General features: G+C 33.9%; 1 protein-coding gene across 6 annotated transcripts; it reads right to left on the reverse strand.

The window, feature by feature from the left end:
- Positions 1 to 18,285, reverse strand: atl (atlastin GTPase). 6 transcript variants are annotated; one of them, XM_018445675.1, is made up of 11 exons: positions 18,129 to 18,284; positions 8,357 to 8,608; positions 7,565 to 7,645; positions 3,825 to 4,084; positions 2,860 to 3,639; positions 2,512 to 2,733; positions 2,212 to 2,426; positions 2,058 to 2,124; positions 1,911 to 1,940; positions 1,267 to 1,299; positions 1 to 956 (listed from the first exon to the last, which is right to left on the reverse strand). In XM_018445675.1, the coding sequence occupies exons 1-11, from the start codon at positions 18,181 to 18,183 to the stop codon at positions 825 to 827; spliced, it is 2,127 nt and encodes a 708-aa protein (XP_018301177.1). In that variant the 5' UTR covers positions 18,184 to 18,284; the 3' UTR covers positions 1 to 824. The 6 variants fall into 6 exon arrangements, 4 of the variants coding, with proteins under 4 accessions (XP_018301177.1, XP_018301178.1, XP_018301180.1 ...); XR_001936561.1 differs by having other exon boundaries at positions 905 to 956; positions 1,267 to 1,625; positions 18,129 to 18,285; XM_018445676.1 differs by lacking the exon at positions 1,267 to 1,299.
- Between the last annotated feature and the right edge of the window lie 640 nt (positions 18,286 to 18,925).

Raw genomic sequence — 18,925 nt, forward strand, 5'->3', positions numbered from 1 at the left:
AACTTCGAGATATTGCATTTAATAAAGTCATATACTATAGCAATATGGCGTGTATGAATATCTATATCGCAGTTAAATAAATTCTAAGTATTTTTATCACTTTTTTTTCGAATTATGTAGAATGTGAATAACATCGCGTGCAATATATACATCCTTTTATTAAACAGTAGTCCAGTACAACTCATGTTACGCATTTCTGGCACGAATGAAATCTGAACTTCGTTAGTCCAAGCATATAAATAACACAAAAATAACAAAGACATAATGCAAAACAAATCCTTCTTATTAAAATAAAAATTAACTGCAAAATGCATTTTAAATGTAATGGATACAACAGGAAAACTTCATAAACTTAATGGAAACAAACGAAAAGTTGCTATATAAGGACTTATTTTTTCCTATTTCTTAATATTTTTACAAATGCACTTTTCTACCTTTTGATAATTTGCAATAACTTTAAATATATTAACATCCCCTTGATAAAACTTTCAGGTCAAGCTACAATAATAATATTTTTCACCAGTACAAGATTTTATTTTTACAACATCCATATCAAGGATATACTAGGCAATACTAGTAATCACACGATTTCCATCAATCTAACGCTGTTTTATAATTAGAATACATCGTATATACATTCACAGTCATTTTCAAATTAGTGCTTCCAAGCCATAATGTTTAATCTAGTTTTAAACAGAGAAAAAACTATTCATGGCGGTATGTCAAAACATCACGATATTGTAAAATTTGATTATGCCACTTAACATATAAGGATGCAATATTTTCGATTCGTTTGAACAATTAAGATATTACGGGAATGAATGTTACAATAATTTAGGCTTGCCATTGGCAGTGACAGTGGCGTTTGTTGAATTCGTTACCGCTATTTCAGCAGCCTGCGCCACTGCTACAGACACGGACTTCTCCACAAATTGTTGGTAGAGTGGCTTCATGAACTGAACAAAAGTAAAAATCATTCTTTCCATCAGAACTGCACTATTTTATGATATTTTATAATATGCGAAACTGCATAATTTTATTATTTTCAAAAATTTCGAGATTTTTAAATTGTGTTTTAGTTACGAGCAGCGTTTACTTTATGAAATTTAACATGTCAACATAGAAGAAGTATTAATAGTTATAAGGAAGAAATAGATTTTTTGATCAAGCAATTATGGATGTAATGTTTAGAAAGAGAAAGATGTAATCAGTGATTAATAAAGTTCAAAATTTGATTACATGTATTTATGTAGCCGAATGTCATACCTTTTCGAGATATTTGCTCCTGTTAGCACTCAGCTTATGACAGGAATAAAAAAAGATAATAAAAAATGTGATCTTAATAGTTACGCTTCTATGAAACGATTCTGTTAGTAAGAAATGTGCAAAACATAGACGTGTAAAGAACATAGAAGACTTGAAGAGAGAAGCAATTTGGAATTAAAGATAATTAAAGATTAAAATTAGAAAAGAAGAAAAGCGTGTGATCAGATGTAGCCATGTCTGCGAAGATCGCGATAAGTAAAATGACATATAGGTATTGCAAATACAATTACGATAATGGACAGGATTAGGTATCTTAATGTATAAGTAAATTTATAACAAAGATGAGCGCATAGCCAGACCTGTTGCAATAAAAAAATGTTAAATATTAATTGTTATGTGAACATTATACAAACTATATTAATATGCAAAATATACACATTATGTGCTGCTTGCATGTGATATATGAAAACAGATATAAATTTCATGTATGTGATTTTAGTGAACATTTAAATATTTTATGAACATTTTATGCTATAAATTTTAAGATCTCTTTCATAATTTATATCTTAGATTATGACCAAGTACATTAAAAATGAGTACATTACACGTATAATAAACTAATAAATGAGTAAAAAAATCTCTACCTTTCTCAAATATCGTTTTTCATTAGTACACTGTGAATATAATTATAATCTTTATTAGAAAAGTGTTATATCCATACGATAAAAATTCAAAACAGGTATAAAGAGAAAATAAGGAATCTTAATTTTTAAGAAGATACATGTACTTACATTTTCCCATATCTTACTGGCTAAATCATCTATTTGTGTTCCAATTTCTCTGAATTCTCCACTATACCTAAATAATACCCAAACAAAAATGGTATTCAGAAATTCTGATTGTAAGATAACAGAAAATTGTAACAAATGCAATATTTTAACATACCTTATATATGCCCATAAGACAAGCGTGAGAAGGCCAACACCCATAATAAGATTACATACATTCGCTATTGTGTACAGACCAACAAGACCAAATATTCCGGATAAAATATACATAGTAACGGCAATTGCGAAAAACACTGCTGGCGTCCGTGCTGCTTTAAAAATATTTTTGCTTTCATTGTGCGCCTTAAATTGCAAGAAAGCGTCAGCCATGTCCTATATTGACAATAATTTGATAAAGTAGATATTCAAGAAAAAAAATTAGAAAAATTACAATACTTAATTAAATGTGCATATTTGCCTTGATTAATTTTTCCATATATATTTGACTGAATTCTTCTCCGCCCATCTTTCGTTTATTCTGGAATTGACGAAGAGCTGAATCCACACAATGTTGATGTTCAGATTCTAAATGAGCGGTCGCTAAAAATGGTTTCGCTCCACCGCACACGGTCTCCATCATCTGAAGATATAAATCCTTAGCTTCTGCTACAGCGGTTAAGTTGTTAGCTTCCGCTGTGGCCTGTAAATGCAAAACGCAATTACTGCGGTTTATATGATTACCCGTTCCAGTTGAATAAAACAAAAGATCGATTTATATAAATAAAAATCACTATATAAATTATAGAAATCACTAAATTATACATACCACAAGCATACTTTTCGGTTCGGGAAGTTCATCTCCCTTGTAAAGGTTGATATAACTTTTGAAATACTCCAATAGATCTTTCGCTTTCACGACTTGGCCGTTGATCTTTTTGGTCACTAGATTTTCCGGCGCCAGTATCATTGGTATGAGCACTTTTAATTGTTTTTTGAACTCGGCCTGTATCTCGGATAATCTACCGTCGAATTTCGGATTCGTCGCGATCTCTAAACCGGGATGCGGCATGAGAAAACACGATATATCCGAAAAACAGGATTTAATGTGCTTTCGCAAGCTTTGCAATTCCGCATGTTGCCTGTCGGAAATCTCCAGTCTTTTGTCGAGCAATTTCTTTCCACCATTTGCGCCGTAATCGGCTTCATACGGATAAACCCAGTCTCTGACTAAGAACTGTAATCTCTGGAAAGGTGTACTGTCAGAACTCTCTAGCGCCAGTCTACCGTACTCGGTGAACAGTTGTAGATGCTGAAGATCGTCCTCCTGAATGTTTTGCGACAGGTTGTATATTTGCACGGAGGATAGCATTGTACTCAATGCGAACACTGTCGCGCAATCCCGCACCGTTGACTGACTGTCGAAAGCGCCTTGAGTGTCCATAAGAATCACAGCGATCTCTTCACCATTCGCTAAGGTAGCGGGATAAACCTTCGACCACATCAATATCCCTGTAGTATCCCTCTCGGAACCACCTCTCCATGAAAAACCACTTAGTGGCTCGTCCTCGGCGCCCAACCAGGAATCGGTATTATTTTGTAATATGTACTGTTGATTGAAGTAACGCGTATGGTCATTCGTATTCATCCAATAATCGATTTTGTGTCGATTGATGAAGAGTGAACATGAAATAATACAAATTTGATAAATATTTAATTCTATGCATATGTTCTTTTTTAATTTACATCGACATTTAAAGTAACAGAAAGTCAGTTATCAAGCTTGAATATTACCTTGTTGCTCATGTAACGAAGAAAAAAGTCAAGAAGGAAACTTTTGCCTTTCCTGAAGGCACCAGCAACAGATACCACAACCACACTTCTATCTTTCACGTCGTCATGTAGGAGAATTTCTGACAATGCAGCTTCATCTAATTCGAAGGTATGATCTGGATGAGCAAGTACTACTTGAACCGGCCGTCCACCATCCGCGTCTTGGATCTCTCCATTTGTTGGCGAGAGCCTGTCTATCCGATCGAAATTTTCTAGATAATCTGTAAAAGAAAATTGGACTAAAACTCTATAACAGACAATGGATAATAATAATAATAATAATAATAAATATCGAAGGATTGAAAGATTCAAGAAAAAAATATATTTCATTATTTTATCTTCATCGGTAATAATGGAGTATCCGAAAAATAAATTTTGTTTTTTAATTATAAAATTTAATCAGTGTCATCGATACTCCGTTGCCCAAAAAGTACAAGGAACAAAGATACTGCGAAAAATTTATACATAGTGATGTTTTAATATTAGTTATAAGTGGATTTCAGGTGTAATTTATTGCATATGGCACGAAAAAAAGTTTAAGAATAAAACTACCGCCGGTTATATGTCTAACGTTGACCTATGACATGTGTCTGAGATTGTAAGATGTGTCAATTGTAAGACTGACTGGGAATTTAAATCACTAATGGAAACGGTAGGTTAACTGAGTAGGAGACCGAATGTAAACCGCAGGAAGACTATATTGTTAAATATTTCATCGGCTATATTAAATAAAAAATTATACAATTATTCACAATTAATGTCTTTTTTTAATCTAAAAAGTCTAAGATAAAAGTTATCAACTGCAGACTTAATTATATGTTATGATGTTATCATGTACCTATGTAATAAAATAAAGATTTTTAAATTAGTGTTATTTTTTTAATTCAAGTGCAATAGATTTCTCTTTAAAGTGCTGTTTTCTAGTAAACGTGGAAAAAGTTAAGTTTCTCCATTGAAAAAAGTAATATGAGGAATACCGTTATGATACAAAGGCGGAATACCAGGCTTTCAAGTAAATTAGATGAAGCGAAACAAGAAATGCTTGTTCTCAAAATTACTACTGTGTAGTATAATAAGCTAACTGCTAGAATAACTGTTGCTGTTCGCGTCATGAGATCAGTAATATTTACACGGCAAAACATCCTGGGAAATTAATTACAGGAAATCTCCGTTCTATTTCTTACATTTTTTTGCTGAATAATAACAGATTGATATTTATCAGAATGTATAAAAATTGTGTTTTAAATGCTATTTATGTATCGCAAATGATCTTTATTATCGAATTACTTTTTATTATTCTCTTGGCTTTTGCGCATTTTAAATATAATTTCAAGTTCTTTTGTTTCTTAATGATATAAACTTCTTACTTCTTACAATGATACTTAATTTTCAAATAATAAAGTGTTAAGCTTGTATAAAGGAATTGATTTCATCATATCTTTACACACAATTTTTATTAGCGATATCAAAAGATATCACGAGAAACTGAAGTTTGATAATCAACGATAATCAATAGTTGGATAATTAACAACAATCAATAGAAGTGCGTTATTTATATTTTTTGTTTGCCGTATTTTTCTGACTATTTCCAAATACGATAAAATTTTCATTGGTACACGGTGATGAGCAACAAGTTCGAAATGATAAATGGGAATAATTAATAAAATACAATTTAAATAAAGTTGCATATTTTTTTAGACATTTGCAATCTTGACAATATATTAAATCATAATATCGTGTTATATGACAGTCGACGTTTTCAGTGACGTCGCATGATATGCTTCGTCATACTAAAGGTAACACATTACACTTGATTTATGCGCGGTATCTTCAATCTTTGTTTCGTTCCCTACTTGTTTTATATCCGATGACTTTACGTTTTTTATTGACAGTCTTGCTTATGCTATAATAATAATTCTCAGTTAAGAGTGCTGCGAAGATTTCAAACAAATTATGAAAATAAATTAGATTTCTAAAAGACATTAGAAATAGTTATGTATATTAAATAATTATCATATTTTCTTGCTATATTTTTTAAGAAAATTTTAAATTCATGCTAATGTAAATTATATTTCTCGTTTCAAATTCTATCTTTTAATTATATCTCTTAATAACGATCGCATTTATATTGGCATTGCTGCCAAATTATTTTAGGAGCTTTCGGGATATTTATATAAGTTCTTATTATCGATGGTTTCACGTTAAAAGATGTGCGAACCGTGTGTGTATCTACTAACATTCATATTAAATTACGAATATATTTTAATAAAATCAAGTGCACAGGACACATTTTTAATTTCGAATAACATTCAGATCGAGACCGGTACAGTCTTATATCGTACAATAAAACATCGTTTCTTTCAACAATCTGCGATTACGTATTGTGAACAAACAGCCAATTATACTCGCGTGAATGCCAGTTCTATTATTCCTTTTCTTTCTTTCTACATATCTACTTCCACAACAGATTTTTACGTCATTGTTATTTATGTATAGTCTACGCACCATCTGATCTCCATAAATTTGTCTTACTTCACAATCATATGAATTATTATTACTGCGTTACAACAGAAAATACAAGGTCATGGATTTTCTGTCTGAAAACGGCAAAGGAACGCACAGATCCAATTAACTAAAATGTCAGAAAGGACTGAATCAAAAGCAATAGAGAAATAACGCTGTTAGGAACATGATAATATTCAGAATATTTTACAGATTATTTTAGTTTGATTTTATTCTTTATCATACGCAGATATCTTTTTCATACAATTTACCGCAGGTTAAAATGTCAGGTTTTAATTTGCGAATACATGAATGAATCAAACTAATAAACATCTAAAAATTCTTTATATAAACACATCAAAGTAACTTTCTCAATAAAAAAGCAAATGTAAAAATAACATGTGATTATTAAAATGTGTTCAATGGAGCTATTGTTAATAATTAATCTTAATAACAGACAATAGTGTAAAGAAATTAAATTTAATGGGACATTTGTGTCACATCGATCGTTTATACGTTAAGTGAAGCACTTTGCGATTTTCAGACTTCTAGTGATTCAATAATAAACTTTCACATTGCATTCTTTCCTTCGAAATACATGCGACCGACATATTACGAGGACTCACGTGAATTTAAAAGAACAAGACGGTTTTTGCCGCGAATAATCTGAAAAAGTTGTCAATTCAAGGTAAAGAACTCGAACCTTTCGCAAGAACCTCAGGAAGAACTCGAGCAATGTCTAGAAAGCTACTGGCCGAGCGAACTTTACACAGAAATTTGATCCAGCGAGACTATCTAACGAGCCAACAAGTCGCTTTTGTTGGTTTTCTTTCGTACACAAAAGAAAAGGATTTACTAGAAAAATAAACTTTTGTATTCGCACCTAAGTCGGTCACCGTTTCGAAATTCACACGGAATCGTTACATTTTTAGGTTTTTAGCGACACACGCCGACCGTGATCAGTAATGCGATTTACGAATAAGAAAAGGATGAGAGAGGAGTGAATGGACAAACGATTTTAAGAGAGCAGTCGAACAAAACTTATGTCCATTTCTTGTAATAATTATAGACACACTTTAATCTTGGTTTAACTTATTATATTCATTATCCTTTTCTAATTCTTAGAATTAGAAAGAGAAGTTAGTTGAACCGAAATTATAAAATTAAACTAAATTGGTAGAAAATATTAGCTAACTCACCCATATTTTCAGCTGTCTTATGTTGTTGTCGTGGTACACGGTTCACGTTTTCGTCGAGGGACGTCATCGGGGCCTTCTCGGCTGGAAGTAAATTTTTAATACGTTTAGGTCATTGTTTTGATTATTGTCATGTTTGTGCTTCGCGTAAAATCTGTTTTCAACTATTAACCCTTCGTCTACAATCTGAGTATTTTCTGGCACACACAAGCAAGATTTCTCTCACAAATTTCTCTAAACTAAAGGAAATCAGAGTCCGATTCCCTTCTTAAAATATTGTTAGTAATAAAATATTGTGTAATAAACGTTGAAAAGTAATTTCGAGTTTTTCCGCATTTTTTGAAAGCCTAGAATAACAAAAAAAAAACTTGAGATGGACAAAACAGTCTCAGATTGCAGACAGAGGAAATCAAAATATAATTGCAGAGGGTTAGAAACATAATTAAAATCAGATGAACCTTGATTATGTAGATTTAAAATCAATAATGATTCATTGATATGTTCGTATCTAGACTCTTAATAAATATGAAGAAAACATAAATGTATCTATTGTAAATAAATGTAGTTGTTGAAACCAATGTTTCGCGAAGATAACTAGAAAGACAGCAATAAAAATTTATTTTATTGAATTTTTTAATGACTTTTCAATTTTCCTCAAATTAATTATTATTTATATGAAAACTTAATTTTAAGAACAAGATGCTAAAAAAAACGAAAAATCGGGAAACACTAAACAGTTTCATGAATCAAGCACCGAGTCAGTCGTGTTTTCAAAAAATCATCTGACAAACTAACTCGGCTTCTGCTGTGATTCCACAAATACGCTACGTTGCGTGCCATTCCCGAAATTGGAATTGTGAGCCGTCGTCACATTGGCGGTCTGTGTTCTCGTTCTAGGCGGCCTCGCCGGTTCCTTCGGTACATCCAACCTTTCCGACGGCCTTGACCCAGAAGGGTGGTCGTTGTGCCGCTTCCGTCTCGGCGTTATGAATTTTCTCTCGGACATATCACCGACTTTCACATTCGTCACCGAATCGACACGACGCCCAACAAAATTTAAAAGAACGCGAGTAAAATATATCGGGGGGAAAACACTCGATCGCGACGCGAAGATGCACTGTGCACACTCGATACTTGGGTACTAAGTCCGCGAGCAGAGCCAGACTAGAAATATCCCGTTCGCTGATGGTCGGTACTCTTGAGGCCGTGCGTGACGGCGAACCTCGCGAGTTGGCAGCATCCCGAGTGACGATGCCACACCGACAGAAATCAACTGACATAACCGCAAAAACGTAGTGGGGCACCACATACATAGGCGGCAACAGAATTTTCTTCAAATTAATGCATATGTGTGCGAAGTTTAACTAAACAGTCTCGCGTCACTTGGAGAACTCTCAAGTTGTATGCTTGACAAATACTTTGTAAATCAATATTTAATTCATACCTTTAATGTGAATTTATTTTATCAGTGACAAAAAGAAAGAGTCTCTCACATTATAGCTGCAATCGATTATTGCTAAGGATTCTAACATTTCTTTAATTATTTTAGAAAACTGCATCCTTAATCATACTTTTTGTTACTTATATTTACATCTCATATTATTTTCGTACAAATTAATCTTTCTTATTGCAATAAATGTAAGGATCTAATTAAATACTATATTGTAATACTAAACTTTTGTAATCACGATTTTAAAGTTTTCCAAGATACAAATGATGCAGTTTCCTGACGATGACGCCGATGGAAATATACAGTCGCTCTGTTTTTCTGTTGGAAGTGGGGAGCCGGCATAGAAGCCGGCATGAAAAATGTAAGACGGTATAAGGTACAAAGACGATGTTAACGATGTCTTTGCGTTAAACTGCTTTACGCTTGTCTAGTTTTGTTCGTCATATGGATATATACGAGTGGCGATTGGCTGGAGAGAACGAGTGCAATTAGTGATAAAGGAGAATAAAATGAGAGATTATAATCAAACATCTGTCCAAAAGATAACGTCTAAAAGATAACGTTTTATAATTTTGAAGTATTATACTTAATAATGTCGAGTATTGATCATAGTGAAACAATTATGTAATGTGCAAAAATATTATATAACGTTTTAGATTAATTATTTTATGTGTCATAGCATGATTATACAAATCTATCCAAAAAGTAAACAAAAAAAGATATAGTCTATCGTTATATCTTAAGAAAGAAAATGTAATATAAAAAAATATATTTTCACACATCATATACCCTGCATTATCAAATAATATTGCTATAGAATATATATTGAATAGAAAGATCAGAAGTTTAATCAGCTGAATGAAAATAACAAATGTTCTGTATAAACAAGAATATAAAGAATATTTAATAAAAATTATGTATTAACGATTGTAAAACGAGCAAGTTTAAGCTTCCATGTGCAGCGTAATAACAATAACTTAATTGAACATTGCCAGCGGCAATAAAATTATCACTGAGACTGATTACAAAGAAGCAGTTGCTGACGTTATTATATATTTCTATAATATATCCTTTAGAAAAACATTTTGCTAGAATACACGTGTTTATATTATTTCCATTAATAGAACAGAAACAAGGATCAAGGTCACTATAGATATGGAAAATAATAACCAATAATAAATACATAAAAATTATCATAATTAAGCATAATTTTCAATGTCTCAATTAATCTGTTATTCGTATCTATATAAAAATGAAAGTTTAACAAGATTTCATAGCTGTGTGCAAAACGACCCATGATATATCGTTTCTAATTGCAACGTGTTACGAAAAAATTATAACGTGATGTAAAAGTAGATTGCAATAACAGAAAATAATTACCATAAATTATTTAAAAAAACTTGATAAAATAATGTAAAAAAAGTTTTTCATTATTAACGTTTTGATATAGATTTTTAATCAATTTAGACTTTTATGAGAAAATTACACAGAATTAATGCAACTTCCGGGAATAATTAGAATAATCAATTGATAAAGTAATTAAACAAGACTAGAAAATCTGTAATTAGTGATGCAACATAAATACATGCACCTTGGACTTTCTTGATCTTTGGATCGCTTTACAGACAGCTTTGCATAGATTCATGACGTAAGTGGCTAGTATCTTTGCACAGACTGTAGAAGAAATAACGAGCTTAAGTTTAATTTAGAAATTCGGACTCGAATAATTTCGTACACTCGCATTTGAGTACGCCAACTGAGAAGAAGTTCGCGCCATATGTCGCAAATATTGGCACTGCATCCTTGCGAAAACTTTTAAGCGATACCTCATAAATGTTATAAGTAGAAATTATTAAAGAACGTAATAGATGGATAATATACCGTCGCGATTTGAATATTCATTAATACTATGCTCGAATATTTAAATATTATCTTATCTTAAAAAAAATATCTTACATATATTATAATGTATTACATTATAATACATTACATACGTTATAAAACATTATAATGGCAATTTTGAATACGTTGTTCATGTTAAAAAAAAATTGAATAAAATAAAATCTTCCACTATATTTTGCAATGATTTTAGATTTTTATTTCTAAAAATATAAGACATAAATATTTCTAAAAAATTAATACAATAAAATATTATTTATTTTGTAATATTTAAAGAGAAAGATAGAGTTTATACAGATACTTAGACAAGTCTATTTCCGGAAAGGATAAGTTTAGTTTTAAACTCATGTACGTCGATAGTTTCCTCTGCTTTCAAGAGTACTTCTCGATATTACGCTTTTCTACTTTGAGCGATTGTTAAACCGCATTGCCGATTTACGAGCTAGGTAACGTTGTCGAAGCAAACATAATCAAAGTCAGTGGCTACCTTGAGAATTTTACCAATGAGGATTTTAGATCGATACCCGATTTGCACGGGTGGTAAACCGTGAAGTTAACGATCGCAATGAGTGTTACACGTGGAATTACGACGTGCTTTCCTAAGATATTTATTTTATGAAGGTATATCCCTTACTAGAGCATTTACACTGTGCGGAGGCAAATGTTTACGACAAATGAGGTTACTGTGAGAAGGAAAAGCCGAATCTGCGAACGAGAGAAATAAAAAAATCTCCTCCTCTCGCTCCCTTCCGTATAAACGAACGAGAGTGAGTTAAGATTATTGTGGCCCCTTCAGACATCTCGGTTATCGTTAATCTCGCACGCGATGCTATCCGGTACGGAGTTTATTTATATTTCCATCTCCGCATATATGCCAAACGTAACCGCAACTCCCGAAGTTTATGCAACACCGTATGCAGTTTGGTTATGAGCTCTGCAACAGTCTGAAAGGTTCTACGCGCTCGATTTTGCGAGTTGCAGCCGGCAGATTCTTAAATCTTCATGGCTAGCGTTACGTTGAATGAAATAAGATATCTTTCTATGCGAAATGTTATTCCATCGTATTACGTCACCAATGTTAATTTTTAATCAATAAAAATTTAGTAATTAAAATTTAATAACTAAAATTTATCATACAAAAGTTAATGATTAAAATAATCCGAGATAATATAATTTCTCATCGTTGGTTTGGTTATTTTGATGCAATTTATAAGAAGCGAATTACTTTTTAACGATTTTACAAGAAAATAAAATCGCGATCGAACGTATCCCAGGTTTAATTATGGAAGACACGTTATTGGTCTATTGTAATACACTTTGCAACGATAGGTTTTATTGTAATTTCCAGCTAACTGACTCGCATCATATACGCATAGAGTATTTTGTATAGCACAGAGTAGCTTGTATAGAAATTTAATATCATTGAACTTCCTCTTCTAAAGGTCATACTTTACAAAGTTACCGGGATAAGTTGGCACGTGCACGTCTCTCTCACGTCGTGCGATAAAAAACTAAAAGAACTCTGCCTCGTCATGATGCCATATGCAATTGCACTTACGCTCGTTTTTACTGCGAACCTCGACTAACTCGATTGCATCGTTGCGTGGATTATAAGAGAAAATGGCAGAGAGAGAAATACGCGCGTCTGTCTCAAAAATTGCCATGATCGCGTTTCAGACAGCCCCGAGATTGCGGCGTCGGTTATGCTTACAAACGCGTTACACAAAGTTCACTCTTTTATTTTACGATCTCAATGCAGCGCATCGCCATTCAGAACTTTAAATACAAAACGTCATCGCGTACGAGGACATAAAAATTCTTTATAGACTACACGGACACGCAACCATCCTGTTAAATCCTTAAACTTGAGGATCCTTCGCGGAAAGCTTTCTCTGTTTCTGCTATGGAAAGAACGATTTTGCTCAAGTATCTAAAAATTTAGGTACTCACAGAAAAAAATCATTTTATTACTAAGAGAAGTAATTACACAATTTACTTTCTTTCTATGAAGTTACAGTCATCTTTAACAAAGAATATTTTCGTGATAATAATCTTCAAATATCTTATTACAAATTTAAAGAAAATCATTAATACATACTGGAAACAAGAATTAATTTTCTTTTGAAGAATATTATATAATTGATCAAAGAAGCGACTTTATGTAATAAGCAAATCAAGTTTATTTTAATTTAATAATCTTGAATTGAATGAAGTATTAAACTTACAGAATGTATCTTCAATAAATTTGATGTAATAAACTTATGATTAGATTTGTAGATATATAAATTTTTTAAATACTCGAAACAAGTAATTATTATTTTCATACAGTACGTATTTTTCTGTGTGTAGACTCAGATCTGAAAATAATGTTTGTTGAACCACCAAAATAATTGTGTCGGAAATACAAGCATGGTAAACAATGCTGCAAAAAGTTTTGACATTCTATCAACCGGCTTGAGAGTTCTACATAATTATTTTTCTGATCTAACAAAATTATTTCCCCAGATTTGTATATAGCTAAATTTTTAAATACTTCAGTATAATTGTTCTTTCCATATGGATCTCGATTAATGGCGCACTACCGATTGGCTTCCGATTCATCTGACTGAATAATGCAAGTCTAATTAGCGAAGTGCACAACGCTCGATGAATCCGACTCGAGCGGAGATATGCAGTTTACATATTAAGTATGTATACGCGTGCGTATTGACGCGCCGAGAACGAGCATTCGCGTTGGCTCGATCGTCAGACCTCTCATCAGCCAATTGACATCCTTTGTATAACTTTACTTTGTATTACAAGCTCGAGTTATTACGGCTTGAACAAGGATGCAAATTGAAGCGAAATGTACCTGTATTATTTTCAAAATTAGATTTTTTTCCTCGTTTTTTCTAGTGTACACAATTGTGTATCGGTTTTTCCTAATTAGGATATCACGCCCATTTAAAAAAGAATGATTGCTAATCAGCAGTGAAAATGTAGTGATGTACGTGTTATTAGCTGAAGAGCAGTATACAGTACCAGTTATAAGCGGATGCGAGAGAAACTCTAAAGAAGAAACACAAGCTTAGTCATCAGGAAGGAGAAAAAATCGTTACGATCGTACATGATCACGTGTCTGAAAGTCATAGATAGTAGAATCGAGCACGTATAGCACGCAGTGGAAACTTTTCCCTCGTCCGAGCCTAATCGTAGTCCAAGTCTCGCTAGATTTATATAGAGAAAGAAACGCTTCGTCGTGATTACGAGAAGAGAAAGGTGACACGTCCCGCAGGTGGACGGCGAAGTACCGCAGGAATCAACTTCAATTAACTCGGTGAATTGTCTCGGGCTTCGCCGGCGCGCGCCCGAGTACGATGTAACGCCGGACTTCCGCCTAATTTATCGCGGGCGGCTCAGAAATTTATTGTTGAGGCGTTGTTCCCGTCCGGCGACGGACCGTCGTAAACTATCGGGAAAGCGGGGCTCTGGGCTCGTTTCCATCGGACGTGCATACACAGCGCAAGCAAAGCTATCGATGCTATTCAATAAAACACGCGCCACGTCGGGCTGAATAGGCGTATTCGCCAATATGCGACTCTCATTTCCCATCCCGGAACGGCGTGTACACGTGTGTGCGTGCGTGTTATTAGAGCGTTGCAGCTTTGAATATGCTGACGCGCTTTTCCTATTCAATATATTGTCGCGCGGATTTCATTTAATGCGGAATAATATTACGATTTCCTGCTGTAAGAAAGGTATCGCCAGTGGGACGATGATTTACGAGAGAGAGAGAGAGAGAGAGAGAGAGAGGGGGGAGAAAATGCATCGGATTTCTCTGCATTGACGCGAAAAAAATGCATTTGCTAATTTTGCAACGAGAGAAGGAAACACGCGAGTACACGTGGCTCGTCACCGGATTAAAGCGACACACCGATTATAAAAAGAGCAACTTCGTTATTAACGAACCCACGTTCTCGCGTTTCCCTCCTTGTACGTTGTTTGTCATCCTTTGATACTTTTTAATTCTGAAAATCAAATCAGTCGATGCCAGCGGATACCTTGCAACCTGATTATCCGCGTTGCTCTCTTTCCCGTGCTTTTGCTTTTGTTTTTTGTTACTCCAGCAATATATTTTTTCAGATAGAATAAAGTATTTGAAACATAACGCTAATATCTGTAGTAAAGTGATGTGATTGAATTTTACGATACTCTTAGAAACTTACAATCTCACCTACGATCACACAATGACCGCAGATTAACTAAAACGCGTTATAAGTAAATCATATTGATTACCAAGACAATCTTTTGTAATTCTAAAGTTTTCGACGCGAAGAGAAGCAGAATTATTAATCGTATAATTATTAAAAAATTTTTAAAGTTGTGAGTATAAACTTGTAAAATAGATTCAGCAGTAATTAATAACTTTTTCTTTAAAGAAACAAGACTCAGTGTTATGTAGTGTTATTTTTGCAATATAAAATATATTTAATTATTTCTTAAAGTCATTAACTTTTGAGTGAGTATAGGTGAGACGGTTACAATTACCTAGCTATAGTTTTCTTTAAAACCCGGTTCCGGAAAAGATAAAAAGTATTGTCCAGATGACGAGAAGTATTAACGTTCACTATCTTTACATTTCTTTATAGTCTATCTCATAAAAATATAACTAATGTAAAGTTATCTTTATAGCGTCTCACTAATCCATGCGTATCTTTAAATTACCTACCTACTTAAGTTTACAATACATAATTATCTACTCAAATAGAAGCACCATGTCCAAAATCGAAACATAATACGTTATTTAAATGTTTATTTTTTTTATGTATCATATCATAACATGTCTTAGGCCCAGTTCTATCAATAGAAGATTAATTTTAATCTCGATTTAATTTACTGTTTATCTTTTTATAATTCTTAGTCTTAAAGTTGTTTTTAAGATATCTTTAAGACGTCTTGTATTCTCATTTTGAACACGTGCGCTGTTTGAGTGAAAATTAAAGGTCACAAAGAAATTTCTTAATAACCTTTAATTTTTGGATACATATTGTGAAAGTTCTTAAAGTATATACATCAATGTAGAAAGCAACACGTAATCAGAAACGAGAAGTATAAAATAACACGTTTCTTTTGCCATGTCTATTCTAATTTTATCCGATTAATTACAATTTATCGTCGAGATGCTCGATTCGTGCTTATACGATAATCGTTGCACGATTAAAAAGATTGTTATATACAGTTGGAATGTTATTACGTCAGTATTATCTCATCTACGCTGTGCAACAACTTGCGTTAAATTGATATTTTATATACTGTACACGACAAAGTTTTTAAGGTTGTTGAGTGGCTATAGAACAGAAAGACCCGAGAATTTTTCTATCTTACAATCAATCAACAGGTTTGAAAACTTTTGTCGTACGATATATGAAATATCAGCTCTAAACCTATTCTAAACCTAATTATGTAATCGTAGTTGTGATTGTAAGAATTAACCAATTATAGTCAATTATTATCCTCACATTTGACTGCGTTCCATTATTCACTATGAATACAAAAAATCTATAGTATACATAATGTAAATTTTCAGTATTCGCAGTAAAGAATGGAACACAGCGAATGATTGGTTAATTTTTTATGACTTAATACTACCATTATGTCTCCTATTGTAGATCCTGCATTAGACTTGGCGGAAATCTACCAAGTTAACACACTGTTCCTGAAGCAACATTTAACTATTGTGTCGCGGGTTAACTGACTTGATGAATCTCAGACAATGTCTAGAAGGCATTTTAATGTCTTTTAGATGTCTTTTAAACATGTATGTTCTAAAAGATGTCTTTCACAGGGTACGTATGGACATGTTCAGAATGGATTTCAATTGGAATTATTTCATTTCCTTTATTCTCCAAGTTCTTTGGAATGGAATCTCACTTTAAAGAATTAAAATTGAGCTAGTCTTGAAAAAAAGTGGCAAATGTTTATTCTACAGAGTAAGATTTTACTCTAAACAGTTTTAAAGAGTAGAAAATATAATAGAAATAGATGTATGAAAATATAATAGGAAATAGATGAGTAATTCCGATCTGAATCTATTTTGAATAATTCCATAATTCGTACCTTCTTATTTTAAGACTGTCTTAAGTAATGTCTTAAGATGTTAATATATTCCTGATTGGTTTATGAGTAATATTCACAGTCAGATCTTATATTTAAGACCAGTCTTAAGATGTCATAAGCCAATCACAGAGCAGCATTAACATCTTAAGACATTATTTAAGACGATCTTGAAATAAGAACAGATTACGAATACCAGCCTGACATCTTAAGACTATATTTGAGACAGTCTCGAATATAAGAAACAACTACGAACACCAGTTTATAACGTCTTTTAAACATGCATGCCTGGAATTACTCCGAGACGAGCTTGTGCAACAATTCCCAACCTTGCTGACTAATCGAAACGCAAGGTCGCGCGGATATACGCAGCGGACACAGAGCTGTCGTACTTTCGCCGCGAGCGGGCGGCACCTACGAGAACACACTCTCCGAGGACCACGCGTCGTGTCATCCTCCTTTTTTGACAGAATCTTCTCTTCATCCGTCAGGACTCCAGTGTGCGCGTAAGCACGATATTTATAGGCAGTCGCGTCGACATGGTTTCCCTGTTACGCGTCCTATTACGCGAGCATGTTATAACCTCCACGGCCGCGTCGATCATGCTCTCGACAATCTTGATAGTCCTGCAACCTCTCCGATATCATCTGTTGACATTGTTATTAGTTTAAGCATAATCGATGGAGGCGCGAACGCGTGGCTCATACACGTCTCCTCTTTCGTCGAAGGAATTCGCGCGACGTCACACCTGCCTTCTTTCTTTCTCTCTCTCTCTCTCTCTCTCTCTCTCTCTCGTCCTCTTTCTCGTTCTGCCTCTCATCACGATGAGATTACGCGTCCGAGTCAGACGCTCGTGAATTCAAATCGAGATTCCATGAGCATGAAGAAATGCAGATGGGATTCGGGAATCTTTAGGAAAGAAAGCGACGGCGAACGAAGTGTCAAATGACGAGAAAGCATGGACACATCGCACAGTCACTCGCGCCCAGCTGGCTCACGTCGGAAATCATTTGTCGCAGGCTCGCGATTTCGGCAATAACGTGCGAACGACCGACGCCGCGCGACGTCTCGCCGGCATCCCCTCGTGCTTGGCGAAAACGACGAAAAAATAGAGAAAATACTCACCCACATACGAGCTGCCGTAGTCGCTGTACTGTTTACGTTGTCCAACGTCCGCCATATTGCGCCGCGCGTGACGTCACTTCCGCTGTTGCGCGCCCGGCGCCACAGTCGCCACTCGCAATTTCGCGGCGAACAGCGACGAACTTCACTGCTATTCGCCTGTCCGCACGCGCGTTCGATTGTAATAATAATGTCCGATGCGCGTATGATCGACGTTCGGACATTGCTTGCCCTGGGAGTCGATTGCGTATTTTGAAATGTGATGAAAATTACAAAAGTGAACAAATTCACTAGTTATTGACCAATTAAATTATGAGTATTCTAATGAATTTGCTCACTTTTGTAATTTTCACCTTATTTAGGTGAATTACACAATCGACCCCCTGATTTTAATCGATCACTTCTAGCGATGGAGAATGCGATTGCTACCATGAGTATTAACGATTGGCAATCCTCTGAAAACACGATGAGCGTTTCTGTATTCCATGACTACAGCTTTCGACTTGGCTGCGTTCGTTTTGACGCTTACAGCGCTTGAGCATCCAATTGTCCTTGTTTAATATTTAATAAACAACAAGGACGAAACGACGCTTAAAGCGTTGTGAGTGACAAAGCAATATTTTCCTATAATATAATAATAATCTTACTACATTAATTGTAATATACTTTAATTTTTAATTACTTTAATTACTTTAATTACACTCTTAATTTTTATTTATGATTGTTTTGTTGAATACAGATTAATATTTTACATTAACTATTTATTAATCAAGTAATCATGACAAAATAATTTTTTATTA

The sequence above is a fragment of the Mycetomoellerius zeteki genome, unplaced genomic scaffold (genome assembly GCF_001594055.1).
Source record: "Mycetomoellerius zeteki isolate Tzet28-1 unplaced genomic scaffold, Tzet1.0 scaffold164, whole genome shotgun sequence".
Taxonomy (NCBI): domain Eukaryota; kingdom Metazoa; phylum Arthropoda; class Insecta; order Hymenoptera; family Formicidae; genus Mycetomoellerius; species Mycetomoellerius zeteki.

Coding starts and splice junctions, on each gene's coding strand:
- atl (XM_018445675.1), bottom strand. CDS start 18,183: ATGGCGGACGTTGGACAACGTAAACAGTACAGCGACTACGGCAGCTCG. Junction 4,085..7,564: donor TAAGACAGCTGAAAATATGG/GTGAGTTAGCTA, acceptor TTTCTTTTACAG/ATTATCTAGAAAATTTCGAT. Junction 2,734..2,859: donor AACCGAAAAGTATGCTTGTG/GTATGTATAATT, acceptor TTGCATTTACAG/GCCACAGCGGAAGCTAACAA.